At 36.6% G+C, this 17,927-nt stretch overlaps 1 protein-coding gene across 1 annotated transcript in view; it reads right to left on the bottom strand.

The window, feature by feature from the left end:
* Window positions 1-7,532: 7,532 nt before the first annotated feature.
* Window positions 7,533-17,927, bottom strand: part of LOC145999077 (uncharacterized) — a 34,135-nt gene continuing 23,740 nt past the window's right edge. The window contains exons 5-8 of the mRNA XM_083136054.1: window positions 15,678-15,911; window positions 15,003-15,127; window positions 9,413-9,582; window positions 7,533-8,084 (exon numbers count right to left, since the gene is read on the bottom strand). Of these exons, the coding sequence (XP_082992180.1) occupies window positions 8,015-8,084; window positions 9,413-9,582; window positions 15,003-15,127; window positions 15,678-15,911 (599 nt within the window). The 3' untranslated portion in view covers window positions 7,533-8,014. The remainder of the gene's footprint in view (window positions 8,085-9,412; window positions 9,583-15,002; window positions 15,128-15,677; window positions 15,912-17,927) is intronic.

Raw genomic sequence — 17,927 nt, 5'->3', positions numbered from 1 at the left:
GAGATGTCACTAATTTCAGTGAAACGGTAGAGTAAACCTAAGAGACGCATGGCCTTTTTTGTGGTGTATAAAATATGTTCCTCAAATGTGAGCTTTTGGTCGAAAACAATGCCTAGGTCCTTATGAGAGGATACTGCTTTGATGTTATTGCCAGAGATGGAGTAAGATGACTTTAACAGATTCTTCTTGAGAGAGATAGTGAGAGTAGTACACTTGTCAGGATGTAATGTAAGGTCCCATGTCAGGCACCAGGAAGTAAATGTTGCTATGTCATTCTGAAGATGAGTATCGTCGGAAGTGGAGATTTCCCTGAAAATTTTAGTCATCTGCGAAAAGAAGGTAATTGCTAGAGGGAGCTGTGAGATGGTCGGCAAGGTCATCGACGAATAATATGAACAAGAGAGGTCCTAGAACACTATCCTGTGGAACTCCAGAGAGGACAGGAAGAAAGTTAGAAACAGTTCCAGGAAGAAAGACACGTTGTTGGCGATCGCTAAGGTAATCTGTGAGAAGGGTGAGAAATTTGCCATGAATGTTGAATCTATTGCATAATTTGTGAATCAGAAGACGATGACTAACAGTATCAAAGGCTTTGGCCAGATCAAAGTATATTACATCTAATTGTGAATTATTTGAAATGCATTTCATAGCATGTGAGAGTAAAACAGACAGGTTTGTAAGACAGGAGCTACAAGGAAGAAAACCATGTTGCTTAGAGCTTATGTATGGAGAAACAAATTTGTAGTCTGTCTTTGATTACTTTTTCACAGATGATGGACAGAGGAGAGAGTAAGTAGATTGGTCTGTAAGATGAAACAAAATTTTTGTTACCACTTTTGTGAATCGGTGTGATGTTAGCTTGTTTCCAAGCATGAGGAAAGATGCCTTCCGAAAAACATCTGTTCAAGAGAATGGAGAGGGGATAGCACAGGGATTGCACAGTTTTCCTGAGGAACATGGTGTTGATATCGTCCGGTCCTAGGGCACGGTGAACTGAAAGAGACAACAATAAATCCTTCACCTCATCGGGTGTAGTGACAAGTGTTGTTAGGGAGGAGGAACAGACTGGTCTTACATTTGGCAACGCTGCATGGGAAGACGGGGGGGCAGAAGTTACCATGAAAATAAGCGTTGAAGAGTTCTGCCCTTCGGTCCCCTATCGCACTTTCACTATCATGCGTAATTTCAGCTGGAATCCTACTGTTATTTTTCCTTGAGTTTATTAGATTAAAGAAGTTTTTTGGGTTTTCCGGGATTGTTGCAGTGATATTGTCTATATGTTCCTTATATTTTTTTCGAAGAAGATACTTTGAGTGTCGTCGCAGAGCAGTAAAGGTATTGTGCGTGTGTTCACTCGGGAAGCCCTTCCAAAGTTGCCATGCTTGTGTCTTGTTGGCCAGTACATCCCGCACTTCGGAGTCGAACCAACACGGAAATCTACGAGAAGATATTTTCCCTGTAGGCACGTGGTCAGTCACTGCTGCTTGAATGACACCTGTAAATAGGTCAGCTGCCTCGTCGACTGTCCCATCTTCCAAGATGCTCCAGGGGAAGAAGTTGAGGGAAAGTCTTATCTCCTCCCACGGTGCTCGGTTCCACAGGTAGCGTTTGTTCTGGATGGAGGGGCGATGACCTCTTCTAGGGGGTGGGGGGATGAGAATAGAAACATCCAAACTGTCGTGGTCGGAGGTCAGGAGGTTCTTACGTGGCGTGATACTAATATCGTTAAGGGTGGACAGAACATAATCCAGGTTGCTGTCCTTCCTGGTGTTGAACAAATTATGTTGTTTCAGGTTTAAACCACAAATGAAAGTTTCAATAAACCATGCGTCGTTCGTACATTTTGCTGTTCCATTCACAGGGTCTTGCCAGTCAATTGAGAGGTTGAAGTCGCCGAAAAGCGCAACGTCTCCCAGGGCAACTGCCGCAAGCAAAGAATCTCGACATTCTTCGAGGAGGAACTGAAGGACTGTTTTTATGTGGCCTATAGTAAGAGCCAAGGAGAAGCTTCTTGGCACCGGTCACTGAAACTTCCACCCACAGTATTTCACAGTTCCGTTTTAAGTCGTGGCGTACTTTGCTTGGCCATTTTGAGTTAACACAGATCATAACGCCCCCACCACGAGTCGCACGATCGTTCCGATATATGGTGAAATGGCTTGCGAATGGCAGCTCACTGTCACAAATGTTTTTTGTCAACCACGTTTCAGTAAAAATTAGGCAGTCATATGCCATGAGTTCACATGCAAAAATTGCACAGTCGCCAAGCTTATTCTTAATGCTCTGTGTATTTTGGTAATACACAGAGAAATTTGCCACCGTTTTTACAGGCCCCGGATTCACATGTATGTCCCCGCAGATCAAGGCCATGCACAGGAGGTGAAAGTACCGGACTGGGGTCCCCTTACCTGCCGAGCGTTGTTCCCTGCTGCTGGGCGAAGCCATGGTGGAGACACGCACACGTGTCGCCGCGAGTACCGGAAAAGAAAATCTTCTCTGAGCACATCTCCACCGCAATAGTTCATTAGAATCCTTTGACACAGCGGAAGGAATGCTACACTGAAGCCACGAGTACACTATGATTAAACACAGGCCGAGAAAAACCACTGAAAACTCTCGAAACACAGGACGACGATCAGCACCACTACTACAACTTGCCTGAACATAAGTGTAACTATTAATGTCTATGTATCTACAGTTCAAAACTGATTTTTATATGTAATTTAGAAATGGCAGCCATGTTCATATCATACCAAGCAGTATATTTTGTAAGGATGGGACAGATTAATCGGTACTGTCGAAATCTGCCAATATAGGCATATTGGTTTATCGGTAAAATTAACGATAATTTTACTGATCCGATATGTCTTATATAATATTACCGTGCGTCCATTTCGATCTGCAGCCGAGAGATTGGGAGAAGCGTGGCGGGCGGCGCTGACGGAGATGCCGACATTTGCGGCCTGTAATGCCCGCTTATTTTTATAGACATATGCAGACATTTATATAAATATTGCAAAACGAGCACTAACCTGTGTTATAACACGCAAAAGTTCTTCTGTAATTCATCCAAGTTCTGCTCTTATATACACAAATAAATATGCTATAGAAACGATGTTAAGAGCCACAGATAATAAAGCATTTTAATCATAGTTTTGACCAGTAACGTCCTGTTAAGTTTATATCCTTGAAAGAGTTTTGTGGCCATGGGAATCGTTTGGAGGTTTCGAATGTGCAACACTGTATCAGGATTACACTGCAGACGAAACCGATAAAAGTGAATGGTTTTCGTGAGCTTCCTTGCAATCCGAAATATCCAAGCTCGAGTTTTTTGTTCCTTCGCGACTAGATGAAGACAGAGTTGTAAATATAGTGGCGAGCAATGTAAACCAAGAGCGTGTTAATTTCGTACTGTGCGCAAGAGTGTTATTCTTGGTTACTTGCAGTTACTTGTTTGTGTTATTGTAGTGTGTATGTGTGACGTGTCAGTGAGACGATTGGAATGCCAGCCGCAAGATTCACGTTAGAACAAAGATTTAGGTAATTTGTACAGAAATTCCCACGCATTTCAACTCCACACAGATATACGGTTAGACATCTTGTCCTTAAATTATGAGAAACTGTATCGTTAAATTTTAAAACACCTAAGCAAAAACGACGGATTCTAACCGAAGCAAAACTCGATGATATTGGTGCAGCGTTAGAACGTTCTCCAAACAAACCTCTACGCCGTGTTTCACAAGAGGTGGGCGTGTCAAAATCATCGGCACATACAGTCACCATACTCTTATAACACAGGTTAGTGCTCGTTTTGCAATATTTATATAAATGTCTGCATATGTCCATAAAAATAAGCAGGCATTTCAGGCCGCAAATGTCGGCATCTCCGTCAGCGCCGCCCGCCACGCTTCTCCCGATCTCTCGGCTGCAGATCGAAATGGACGCACGGTATATATATATCTTACAATTTAATGTAATTTTATTGCCTTTTTTCATAACAGGTTCATGGACATTGAAGTACATCTCTGGTGTATATTAATGTGCCATTCTGTTGTAAGTTTTATGGATATAAGCATATAATCTCCATTCCCTACTTTTTTAAAAAATAAATGTCTGTACACAGCTTTTTTTGCTTTGCAAAACCTTTGTCCATCTGGTAAATGAACCATTAAGGTTCAAGAACGATTTGGAATTTTGTACTGGATCAGTAGGTTATTGGCATGAGTAAATTTTATATCAGTACTTTATCGATTAACTTCATATCGGCCCATTCCTAGTATTTTGCAAGTGCAGACTTTTAATAAAGCCTTAATATTAGAGCTGGGTCGATTCCCACCAATACTGATGCTTAAAAATTGTAGCAATTTAAAGTTCAAAATATTTATTAATATTAGTTTGAGGGGTATTCCATTCCAATTATAAGCATCAATTTACCAGTTTTGCTTCAAAATATGTAAGAATTTAAACAGAATATTAAAATACCTGTAATGTCATCACAAAATACTTTTTTCACACAATGTTGGTGCATTATTTCCAGGATAATAAAGACTGCAAAAATCAAGCCTAATTAATATAAGGCAAAGTCTAGATATCTGGGTCAAGAATCACACTTATGAAAGCTACTGCTGAAATTAAAGTATAGCTCATTTTAGTACTGACATAATAACCAAATATGAAAGAGTATGTTATTTATATTTTTAAGCCTAGGCAGTATTTTGCCTCAGTTGCAGCTCCATCTTCAGTTGTCTCATAGTCTAATAATCAGTTTTTTAGCAACTTGCCCATCAGATATTAGGACCCAAAAGACCAAAATTCAGAAAATATGACTGGCAGATAAATAATATTTAGGAAGAGCATTCCTCTAATTTCATGAGATGCAATACCTCTCTTAGATATGCTGCACGTGAAGAATACAATGTGTACAATTTGACTTACTACAAAGTGTGTTGATGAGAATGATCCTTGTTTCAGGGTTGTAGGCTTTACCATTCCAGAGATATTGACGTGTGTTTAAAGGTCTGCAAATGGCAAATTATTTATACACACTGAGGGAAATAGTATGGCTGCTATTTCTAACCAACATGTGATTTCAGTTTTAAATGGCAAACACAGATGAAAACGTACATAAACGGTAGAGGAACCATTTAAGTCAAAATTCAATCACTGTATATGGATTGAGGCAAATAGGATTAACCAAGATGGAAACTTCTCAGATGGTGCCAAGTCACATTGAAAATAAATACAGTGCAACCCCAATTTTATATTCCCGGATTTTACATTTTCCCGCATTATACGTACATTCAATTTCGATGGTCCAAACATAGCAAAATCCTCCATTTTGCTGCATTTTAAGTTTTTTCAGCTTGGTCCCCTGAGAAACGTAAAATCGACGTTCCACTATAGTTACTTCTTGGGGATGGGGGGATGTATAGGAAAAGCAGCATAGCCATCTTACAGAATAGATTTTCCTATTGACACTGGATGCACCAAATTTGTAGGTAAGCACTGCAAAATACTACTATTTGAGGACATGTAATTGCCATTCCCATTTTTTAAAATGAAAAATATACACAAAAATAAAGCTTAATTTTAGAGTAATTTTGAAAATTGACCCATGATTGTCACACATTGTAAACAATTTTTTTTCATTGACATTATTGTAAAAGTAAAACATATCAGCAAGAAATGGTGGTTAGAAACTAATACGATTCTTGTGTGATATATTTTAAATAACCTTGCATGATTTTCTTGGAAAAAAAATGTTGAAAATGCATTTGATAAAAATAATAGGGATAGGACAGAATAATCGATATTGACTGATGTACTGTTTATCAGTAAAAATAGCAACAATTTTGCCGATCCGATACATCTATAAATATCTTACAATTCCGTACAATATTGTGCTATGTTGTTATTATTTAATGGATTCCATTCTGTACTTTTTTAAAGTAAATATCTGAATATGCAACTTCTTTTTCATTGCAAAAGCTTATAGTTCATCTGGCAACACATTTATTCAGGAGGTCAATGAACCATTTAGAATTTTATATCGGTTATCATTAAATTTTATATCAGGTATTGGCCAAACTTCACATCGATCAATCCCTAAAAAATAGTAACAAAAAATATATTGTTTTGGCATTCCAATATGTATACATATGTATAAAAACGAACACTAAAACAGAACAGAAATATTACCTATAGTTTTCAAGAAATTATGTGTTAATTGCTGGCGTGTGTTGCTGATTTTGTTTGAAACCCAACTATCATCCCCTAAAGGTTAAAAGTGCTTCATAACATTACCTCCCCCAACCTCACCCAAGAAAAAAAAAACTTTTGGTGCTTTTCTGTGGCCCCCACAATGAACTAAAGTGAAAGTAGATGTTATATACCTATGGAACAATGAAGCAAAGTCATAATGAAAATTGTTTAACAGGTCATTGTAAAGGCATTTTAAAATTGTATTGCAAATCAAGATGAGGTAGTTCCAAATACACACTGGTTTCTCCCAAGTGGATTCACCATGATCTTAAATTCATAGCAACATATAGATGGAACACTTCAAACAGAACAACCTCACCCAAAGCACCAGATGTGTAACATTTGTAATATAGCCACATGTAGACCCCACAGTACCAAATGCCCTTCATCTGAATAATATTGATCCATCAATGAGGTTAACTATGGAAAAGGACCAAAACAAACGTCTGCCATTCCTACATGTCCTAGTAAATAAATCTGGAAATCAAATACCAACATCAGTGTACCAAAGGCAACATATGCTGGGAAATATTTATTGAGCCTGCACTATTTTCAAGCAGATGACAGAAAATTTAGGGTGCTCGGGGAAAAGGCACGTTAGTCACAAACTGTGAATGTTTATTGCTTTCATCTAAGTCCACTGAATCAAAGAAAATATTATGATTTTATATTGGGCATGTGTAAAGATTCTAAACAGTGATAAACCAACATGTATATCACATTTGTAATGTATGCTATTAAAATAATTTGTACTTTTTGACTAAGTGCACTTTCCATGAACAGCCTAGAAATTACCATCAGAATAAAAAGAAAGTCACTTGGCATCATCTTGAAATATATTTGTAAAAAATACAGGTTTCAAACACCTGTGTGGTTATTCCAACCACAATATATATATATATGTATTGTTATTTCATTTATGTAATCAATAAATAATGCAAATTAATTTGAAATGGAACCCAATATCACATTTTATCCAATCACTTATCACCTAGCAGTTCATTATAATTTCCTGTATCTACAAAGCATTAAGTAATCCTCCCCAACCAATAATTTAATGTAAATAATACTTGTTTTATATTGGTAATAGTTTACTTACAATCAACTTGTCTTGGTGTGTGAATAAAAGCTAACTGAAGTACACAGATGTCCAGCTGAATTTTTTTTTGCCTCAAGTTTACAGACCAAACTTTTCTTTTCTCAGAAGATTTGAAAGGAAAAGTTGAAACTTTAAATACATTAAAAAAGAATAAAATTCCAAACTAACCATCTGTACTTTAGTTAATTTTATTAACATTTTGACGAAAAAGGATGAAAATTTATTTACTACCGACTGTAAGTTCAACATAATTATTATGCAATAAAAAAATTAGTATTATTACAATCTCAGCTGAGGATGATTACTTAAAACTTTGTAGATACAAGAAATTATATTGTGTAACTACCAACAGTTAAGCAATCCTCCTCAACCAACATTGCAACTTCCATAATAACGTTATTATTAATGCAACAGAAAAGAAAAATATCTCACAGCTTTGATGTCTCCCCCACTAACGGCAATAAAAACTAACAAGAGTGCTTGATTTTTTTAAATATTTTACAGTTATGTTACAGAATATTGTCCGAAAAGCTGTACTGTACAGACTACACATTTCTACAGCAAGGGGAGGGGGTTATTTTACAATTCTTGTAGTTTGCCTGAGAACAGCAAGTGGATGAAATACAGGCACTGTGGTTAAGGGCAAGATGGCACTCAGTAGCATCCATCCATCCAGTCGGCTTTAGTAACTGTTTGATTACTACTGCTACCATATGTTGCAGTTCTGAAAATAGAAAAAAAAATTTACATGCACCTTCACATCGAAAACGATTCACTAATCAACAATCAATCAATTGTGGTTAACATCTGATAATTGTGTACTGTATCAAGGTTTGAACATGCAGCACTAAGGCATGATATGTGTAAAAAAAATATCAGACATGTATCAATAATTTCAAAGGCTCATAATATGCAAAGGACAACAAAGAGTTTTGTAATATGAGCCTTTTTCTGCTGTTTTTTTAATCAAAAATTCGAAAAATGTTACAACAACCACCAATATATTAGTCTAAAAATTATATATCATTTCTACATTTTACACAATACACTGTACTGTAATCATCCTGGTTTGCTAAAACAATACTTTGTAATACATTCCTAGTTAGTTGCTGGTACCATTCTGTACCACCAAAAAAAACTGTTATTTCACTAATTTGATGTAGATTCCAAATATTCCATGAATAAGATGGTTCATGACCTTCTTCATTAATATACGTACCCAAGTGACTACAATCCGTTACATCTTAGATAAAGAAAGACACTAAATTTACAAAAGCAGGATACAGGATGCTGCCCCCCCCCCCCTAAAAAAACATGATCATGACTCACGTGTGGAAACTTTCACATTGTTCTGCTCATTTTGCCAATAATTTATATGCTGCTGCATAAAGTGAACCATTTATGGTTAAACTGTGAAACTTGTGAAATTCCAAAGTATACGAAGTTTCTTACGAAAACATTCTGCACATTCTGCAGCATGGAGAATTCACCTCAAGTGGCAAAAAAACAAGCAACATGGGCTCCTTCAGTACGAAGCAAAACATTCACCACACATGTGCGAACAAGACGGAGGCAACATGATGCAGTCCAAGCGACACCATGTGCAGCTTGTCGTGTCTCTTCCGTTCAAAAAATTGCAGAAGGTTGGTTTCCAAGGAACAAATGTCTCTTGGCACCTGTCACATGACACTTCAGTCTGAAAGCTCCCTAAGAGATAGATGTTCACTGATTTCCATGGGTGGGTTATTACTTCTAATGTCACATCTACGTTCACCAACTCTTGATTGTACGTACAGCCACTCTACAACAATCACTTCACGTCATCTGATACACCACTGCTACATTCCATCAATTCCGGTTGTTCCATGTATTTTATATTTATTAAACTGCTTCCCAATTTTACTACCTAAAGGATGAATAAGACTTACAAGGTAGTGCTTGCACTGAAAGCCAAAATACTCTTGCACAAATTCACATACAATTATATGTGAAAAGTGATTTGCATAACTAACTTAAAATGCAAAGTAGAATTGAGTGCACATTAAATGTTACCTGGATCTTGGAGCCGGAATACGTGATTGCACTGGGATACGAGACTGCGGTCTAGGAATACTGCTGGCTGGTCGAACGGAGCTTTGCCTGTTTTGGTTCATGTTTGTAGAGGGTGGCCTCAAGCCAGACCATGCCCTGCCTTTCTGTGGATGATCCGCAGGCCTATTTACCTGCAGGGGAATTAGATACATTAATTTATTCCCTGTTACACAATTTCAGTTATACAGATACATATTTTCAGATATTACATGCGCAAGTTGCACAAGCTAGGGCTGAAAAGATACATATGTTGAGCAGGAAGTAAACAAGTTTCAATTGTTCCCATTTCTTCACTTTTTTTTTCGCTTCTCACAAAAAATGAGTCAAACGTAAAAATAACATTCGGTACATTACAGCCCCTCCTACTCTATTGGCAATAGAGTACGGGAGTTTCAAGATCACTTGTCGTTTGAGCTACGCACATCAGTGTGTAGCAGTGCGAGTGAATAGAATGCCTCCTGTAAAGGAATCTGTTGCGGTTAGAAATTCGAACGTACTGTTGTGCATATTTTTGGCTTTGGCTTTACTGGGAATAATTTGCATTTTTCTGATATTTTTAATTTTTAATGACATATTTTTTAATATTTTGACATAATTACATACATATTTTACAGTTTTATAGGACATAAAGTCCCTGTTGATATTGTTAGGCAGGCAATGGTAGTTTGTATAATTAATATAATTCCTATGGATAGAGGATAATAAAATTAATTAAGCTATATAATTACGTAAATAAAACTCAACTAAATTTTTAATAAAACCCAAGCCCTAATTATCATGATTCCAGTCATTCAATTATTTTGATAGCAGTGTTACTGCAGTTACTAATTTTTACTATAGTGTTTGAGAATATCGTACCTATGTAAATGGCATATGAATTCAAATTTGATGTATGAGTATTGCAAAAAGTATGTTACCCAAATTAATGATTATAACTAGGGCTTGGATAGTTATACACTAAAAAAACTTAAAATATGCACTAAAAAGTGTAAAATATGCACTTTAAAAACCAGTTTAATTTATAAATGCTGTATATTACAAACTATGAAAGATTACATGCCAGGCAATGAGTATGCATTATTCTGAATGCTAATTCGCTACACAAATTTTTTCAATTCATATGGTTCTGCATTAAATGAAACACAATACAATACAGATCAAGATCATGATTGCATTTGATAACAACATGATGTCTCAAAGTTTCGAACTTGAAACTCCTTCTGTTTTCAGTTAGAACAGTCTTATATTCAGAAAACACACATTCCACTTCACAAGATACAAGTGGATTGTATTTTAGGCATAGGCATAGCTACGGGGTGTGCCGGGTGTGCCTAGGCACACCCTAATGGGACTGCTTTATCAAAGAGAATTAAAGACAGATTATGACAATCAGTTTTTGTCACATACTTTTTTTTATTATTCTATATCCTAGGTTTTCATTATTTTATATTTTTCTGTAACCTTCGTATCCTCTTGAAGCTTCGGTAGAAAAACACCACGTTTCTGAACCTTTTGTGTTTCTCTGCCTTTGTCGACTTTTCCCCCTTTCGGTCATAGGAGCTCGGAACTAACAATGTGCTGTGATAAATCTTTCACTATTTTTGAGCGACTTTTGTGCATTTGGCGACAGGAACGTCCACGTGGGAGGCCAATTACTGGAGGAACATGTTAAGTCCCGGATGAGGGTAGAACTATTCTTTTCACCCCATTCTAAAGCAACACGTGTGCTTGAAGAAGCTGGACCAAGCAAAAAAGGGACGCTTGACCACCAACGTCGTAACTTCAGATTCCCGCGAGTAAAAGTCAGTCTGTTGAATTCGAAATTTCAAGTTGCCCGTTTTCGCCGTCCCCCCAGAAAGAGAGAGAGAGAGAGAGGCGATGCGAAGCAATTAATCGCTCCATTACGAGGCCGACAAGATGGCAGAGAGGCAATTATTCCCTCATCTATGATCGCCGTGATGTAGAAGCGTAGAAGGAAGGTGTGCCCAAGAAGATTGCGAAGTGCCGCTACAAAGAAGTAGCATGGGGAAGTGTTAGTGTCGCAAGGAGGACCGCGGATTGACGTCACGCTGCCGTTTAGAGGACTACGGTAAATGTCGCTGGAACGTCTAGAACGCCGAGATGGTATAGTATACTACTGTTAATTTTCTATATGTGTGAGTGATCATCTACCCAAGACTCCAAAGATCGGCCGTCGGACGAAAAGATACCAGTATTTAAAGTTAGAAGTCGCAAAGGTATTGATTAAATTACTTGCGAACCTCATCTAAATTTCACGACAATTCCTAATTCGGAAAATATATTCACAGCATATTGTTGTTTTTCCACGCTCTGCGCCGAACTGTTGAGTAATAATTTTTATTGATGTCACCTTATATGCTTTACTCGGTAAATATTTGATTAAAATGGCATAAATCGTGTATCTCTTGCAGAGATCACCTCTCAAGTTTGCTAAGTGAGGAAGTAAGTTAACTTCGTGCTATTTTTAATATATTCATACATAAGTGTCTTCACTTTTCATTCTGTAAACATGTGTGCCTTGCAGTTGATATCTAAGCCTAATGTTATTGAAGTTCCAAGGCGCATTAGTGATAATTCTACAACAATTATTTAAATGTCTAAATAAATTGCAAGAATAAAAAGTTTACGTGTCATGCCCGTTGGCAGAATGTAATGAGCACGCGCAGATGAAAGTTTAGTATCTTTAATTCTAAGCAAATTAACGTCTTCGGGTGCAGTTTAATATTCATAAGAAAAACTAAATATTGCATGGTGTCTAAAAAAGGGCCAATGTATTTATATTAATGTAATTTGTCCCCTGAAGTTTGAATGAGTGCGTGAATACTGAGTGATAGCGAGGGGTTGTGTAATAGGTATATTTTTGTGTTATATAATATACATTTTTGTTATCTATGATGTGACTGATTTGTGTTCATACAAATAGTATACTAATCCTCATAACTGTTGGTATTTATATTTTAGTTCAACGTTAAGTCAGCAAAGCATTTCTGCTGGCTAACATCAATTATTATTATTATCTACGTCATTATTATTATTGATTATTATTATTATTATTATTCAACGTCACTTTATGCACGAGTCGGCTATTCGTCGGGGGTAAAAACCGATCCGGTCACACATACCCTGGAATCAAACCGTTTAGCTGGGCCCGGCACCTAGGAAGGGGACTTCGGTCTCCGGACTAAGTGTCAAACATAGGTCATGTACCAAGGTCCGGTGAGAAGATATTTCAATAAGAGAGAAAATAAGCGGCAGTTTGTAAGAAGTTAAAAATGTCATTACTTGGCACAAACGTGTGCATTATTGCTGATGAAACAAGTGTCTGTAGTTTTTCGATATTTTGATGTCATTGGAGAAAGAAGATATTTACTGCATTCTACTCTGCACTACAGCGCTTTTCTTCTATATCTGTCACAGCAAGCTGCACGTGTGAGAGAGAGCTTTCTCCAAGCTTACCCAAGTTAAAACTAAATTAAGAGCAACTCAGAAGCTGGATAGATTAGAAGCCCTGCTCTTGCTATTTGTGGAAAAGGAAAAAGCTTAGTCTATTGATGTAAATGAAATTATTGATGAGTTTAAGAACATTGTACCCTTTGACAGACGTCTCTTGTTATAGATGACGTGTATTTTGATGTATTTGTTTGTAACATTTATGAACATTTTGTGTGTGTGTAATTTCTATGCAATTTGATTTTTTCTACTACATATATTCAGAAATTTCCAACACTGTCATTTAGTGAATTTATATTCCTTTACAAACATCAGTGCAGTTAAAGAGCCAAGTGATTGTGTTGCAAAATATGATATTAAAAAGGTGCAAGACCTCATTTTTTTTCTTTGTGCACACCCAAATATAACGTTCTAGCTACGCCTATGATTTTAGGGCAACAAAGTCAGACACATTAAGTTTAGTCGATTGTTGAGGTGAGAATGACATACTTGCCACAGTTCATACAATCCAGGAAAAAGGAAAGAAGGAAGACAAGAGGAAAGATAAAGAAAAGAGAAGCGAGGAGAAGAAAAATAAATACAGTATATGCTTGGTGTTCGTTGTGGGTACAAAAATATGCACAAATCAACTTATTTTCATACAAATATGCACCTGCATATGAAATATGCATTTTCAGTTAAAAATCCTTAAATATGCATTTGCATATGCAAAATGCATAATTATTCAATCCCTAATTATAACTATACACAAATAAAATTTGGTAGGATAATTTATGTTTATATATAAACATATTTCTCTTGAGAATAAATATTTCATTTTTAATAGACTGATATTAAATCAGTTTTTTGAACGAAAAAACTATCTCACCGACTCTTTCAAGGATGATAATTGTCGTTAACATGATGAATATGGTTGGCACTATTGCTTTGTCATTGTAGTGGAAATTGGATTGGTCGTTTTTGCACTACAAGTTGTGTTTTACACAGAAATTAATGACATTTTGCTGTCATTACACAGCATTTGTTCTGGGGATGGCACAAATGAGGTATGTTTCTGCCCAAAATAGTGATGCAGCTAAAAAAACGTAGCTGTTAGACGAAATATATTCATATATGTCAGTTAGTTATCTGGATATTAGAATTATTCAGATACTAATGAAATAAATTAGACTGAATTAGAATCGGCAATTTTAAGATATTTATAATCAAGATTATCCGTATTCCTATGTCTTTATGAATCTCCTGCAAAAGTAAGCGTTATTGTCGAATGTTTTTTTTTTGTCACTATTGCCACATTCAAAATTTACCTCAAAATGCTGAAAAGAAATGTAGCTGTAGCAAAATTTCGCTACAACTACAGGAATTTTGTAGCTTCGCTACAGCTACAAATTTTGTAGTAGCTACAGTAGCGATGCTACAAATAGCATGCTACTTCTGACCACTGCTTTCAACATATTTGTTGCAAAAGTCTAATATTACATATTTGTTATATTGGGCCAAGTATCTATCAGTAAAAAAATTTCAAGCCAATCCATGACTATGAAGCAACTTTTTGTCTTTCAATTGGGTGATTTCACGTGGAATGACCCAGGTGTTTCCACATATGTCAAATCCTACACATCGTCTATTAGCATGTACTGAACAGGTTTTCTGATCACTATGTGCATGTTTAGTGCAGAGTGCATTTTTATTCCAGAATGATTTTTTCTACCACTTTGTAATTATGCTCTTACATGCTTACAATGTTACTATTTATACATTTTTAAGTTGGGATTGTTCGGTTTGATTGCCTCAGTATGTCCCAAATTTTCTTCCTCTCCTGTATAAATCTACAAAGATTTTCCATGTGCAAAAAAAAGTTTCTGGTGGTCAGAAATTAGAAATGAAGCCTCTTGCAAAATCACAACATAATTCCTTGCAAATTAATTCTTTTGGCATGTTTAAAACTTACAACTTAGTTTTTCTGAAATTCAAAATTATTTCTAGAACAGTTTTCATTATTCTAAATGTATCCACCTATATAACTTGCAAAAATGATTGTACAATCAGAACCATGAGCAAATGGCTAACACTTATTTACCTCTATATTTGACTGCACTGGCCTAGTAGGTTGCCTAATCTGTTGCTTTGCTACAGGTTGAGCTTCATTAGTCTTCACGTGGGAGGGTTTACTAAAAGTGCTCCCAAGTTTTGTACCACCATTTGCTGGAATGCAAAAACATATGAATAAGCTAACTGGCAAAGATTCGCTCATAAATGTAAGTAAAAAAAAAAAATTTAATTTTTAAAATTAAATCCAGATGTGTGTAGTTAGTCAATATTTCAGAATTTATTAAGAACAGAGCAAACTTCAAGTCAATATTGTCCACAGGATAGATACCTGTATTTTCATGTAATTTTTTAAAATAGGACGAATCAGTATTCTTTAAGTATCATAACTATTGTATGGTTGCAATAATTATACCTATCTGATATTGATAGAAACTTACACTGTATTTGTGATAAAAAAAAAGATTAAACTTGAATGCCATGTGTAGTCACCATCACAAATAGTACTATTTAAATAATGTAACATATTTGCCATTCAAAATGACCTGTCTGTGTATCTGTGTACAAACAATCTTGTATCTGCTTGGCTCTACATGTAAATGAAAATACCTATTTACAATAGGTTACTGTTTATAACCCGTGTAGCACAACAATCACCCATCTGGGCTGTTAGTGCAGTTTCACGTTGGACTTGTTCCAAGCTCACCTGCAGAAGGAATGGTAATTGTCTGAGAACCAAAGGGACTTCCTGCAGGACTGGAATGCAATGAATCTCCGATCACAGAACTTTGAGAACTACGCGTCCGTGGAGGCATCCCATCTACTGACGAATGGTCTGAACTACAGTCCTGATTGTCCGAGTGGTAACCATGGTTATCATCTTGGTATCTTGGAATTGGAGATGGCATGGGCTCTTCTGGTTGTTCATGATTACTAAAACCTAGAATCAATTAAACACATTACACACAATACTAGTATTCTAATTACACTGATGCTACTTCTAAGATTGATTCCTTGGTATGATTATTATTTTTTTTTTTCAAGAGCTGAAGTTTCCCTGGCGATGCAACTCAAAACAGATTTTCTCTGGTGTTTTTTTGGGAAGAGGTCTTTGGGTAGCCTGCCTTGGATTCTGGAACACAATCAAGCCAGCTAATGATAATCCAGCATCCACACAGGCCAGTCGCAGACATCTTCCCTAGTATGACTACAAAGGTTGTGTACAACTTCAGAATTTAACATGACTAAATAAATAGGATCCTCTTGTGGTTCAAGTAATGTATCAACTCAAAAAATCTTTGTCAACCAGCAGTCCCTTTCTAGAAAGACGGTGCACCAGCACATTGGCCTTTGTGAGAGAAGCCCCAAACATAACTTTTCTAGCATGTTCAATTCACAGAGACCACCTAATTTCCTGACCTCCTAGGTCCGCTGATAATACAACCTTGGATTTTTAAAAAGGATTAAACTCCTGTGAATAATTTAAAGACCAGAATAGCCAATACCATTGCCACTGTTGATGGAGATATTCCACATCTAATGACATGTGTCACCAAAAGTACACAATACGAAGTGGACTGAAAGCAATAAATAAAGCAAATTTTTAAAAAAAGAGGAAAAGGAGAGAGAAAGTCATGTTATGAAATTGTGATGTTGCAAACAATCTTTATGGGGGGCAACCTGTACATTCCCACACTTCTTCATTCCATTCCCTAAAGCAGGGGTGCCCAAAAGGGGGTTTCACGACGTGCCTGCATCATGGGAATTTTTTGGGGGACAAAATGTTATACCAATTCTATATATCTTCACATAAAAATGGGGAGATCGTAGCGTTTGATTGACTTGTAATTTATTTTTAGTTTTAGTTATTATGTGTTTTTCTACCTACCTGTGGGTGATCGCAGTGATAGGGTTGAAATGAAACACCACCTCTTATGCCTTTAGAATTGGTTTGGATAGAGGGGTGGCATGGTATTCGGACTAATAATACGAGGTTAGTTGAGCAGAGAAACTGTGCAGAATAGGGTGAGAATGGCAGAGAGCCTAAAGTATCTAAAGTAAACATATATTGCTTAAATATGTCTGTATTATACGGTGACGCAACCACAGAGGGGGGGGGGGGGCAGGGGGTCATTGCCCCCTCTTCAATCTTAGACTGAAGTCACATTCTAGGGTAGCAATGGGGGACAAACATTGACGGCCAAGGGCACCTGCAGGGGGGGCACAGAGAAGCAATTACCCCTTCGATTTCAAATTTTATGCAAATAAAGTTCATTTTGTAAAATTTTCTTGCTTGCTTCGCTCGCATTATGTACTTCTCTCATTTTCGTCAAGTTCAGAGCTGTAGCTGGGGGTGGCGGGAGTCAGCCATGGGTGCCGAATGATCTAGAAAAAAAGTTGTAAAAGAGAGAATGCCATGGCGTCCAGTGAAATTATTTGCACCCTATTAAATCAATATTGTTTTCAATTGCAATAATTGGATCTAAAAATTTTCTTGCTCGCTTCACTCGCATTCTGCTTGTTTTCTGTAATGTAATGTATTTAAATAATATGTGTTGTATATTTGTATTGAATAAGCTTTGAATACGTACACAATTTAGCGTTAGCTTGTTGCATATGTATTTTCTATTTTATGTCGCTCCATGTTGCATATGTATTTTCTATTTTATGTCGCTCCATGTTGCATATGTATTTTCTATTTTATGTCGCTCCATGTTGCATATGTATTTTCTATTTTATGCCGCTCCATGTTGCATATGTATTTTCTATTTTATGCCGCTCCATGTTGCATATGTGTAATACATATGTTGTACATGAAAGTTACACATGTATCTTCAGAATGCATTTATCATTAATTTTCTGCCATTCAAAAATACAGTTTGTGTCCTTGATTTCCATTATTAGCTAATGTGAAATTGACGTTGAAAAAATATTTGAAATCATTTGTTCCAAACAA

Source organism: Lepisma saccharinum, chromosome 1 (genome assembly GCF_977018435.1).
Source record: "Lepisma saccharinum chromosome 1, izLepSacc3.1, whole genome shotgun sequence".
Lineage (NCBI taxonomy): Eukaryota > Metazoa > Arthropoda > Insecta > Zygentoma > Lepismatidae > Lepisma > Lepisma saccharinum.
Note: the sequence above shows the minus strand (reverse complement) of the source record. Positions and strands in the feature narration are given on the sequence as shown.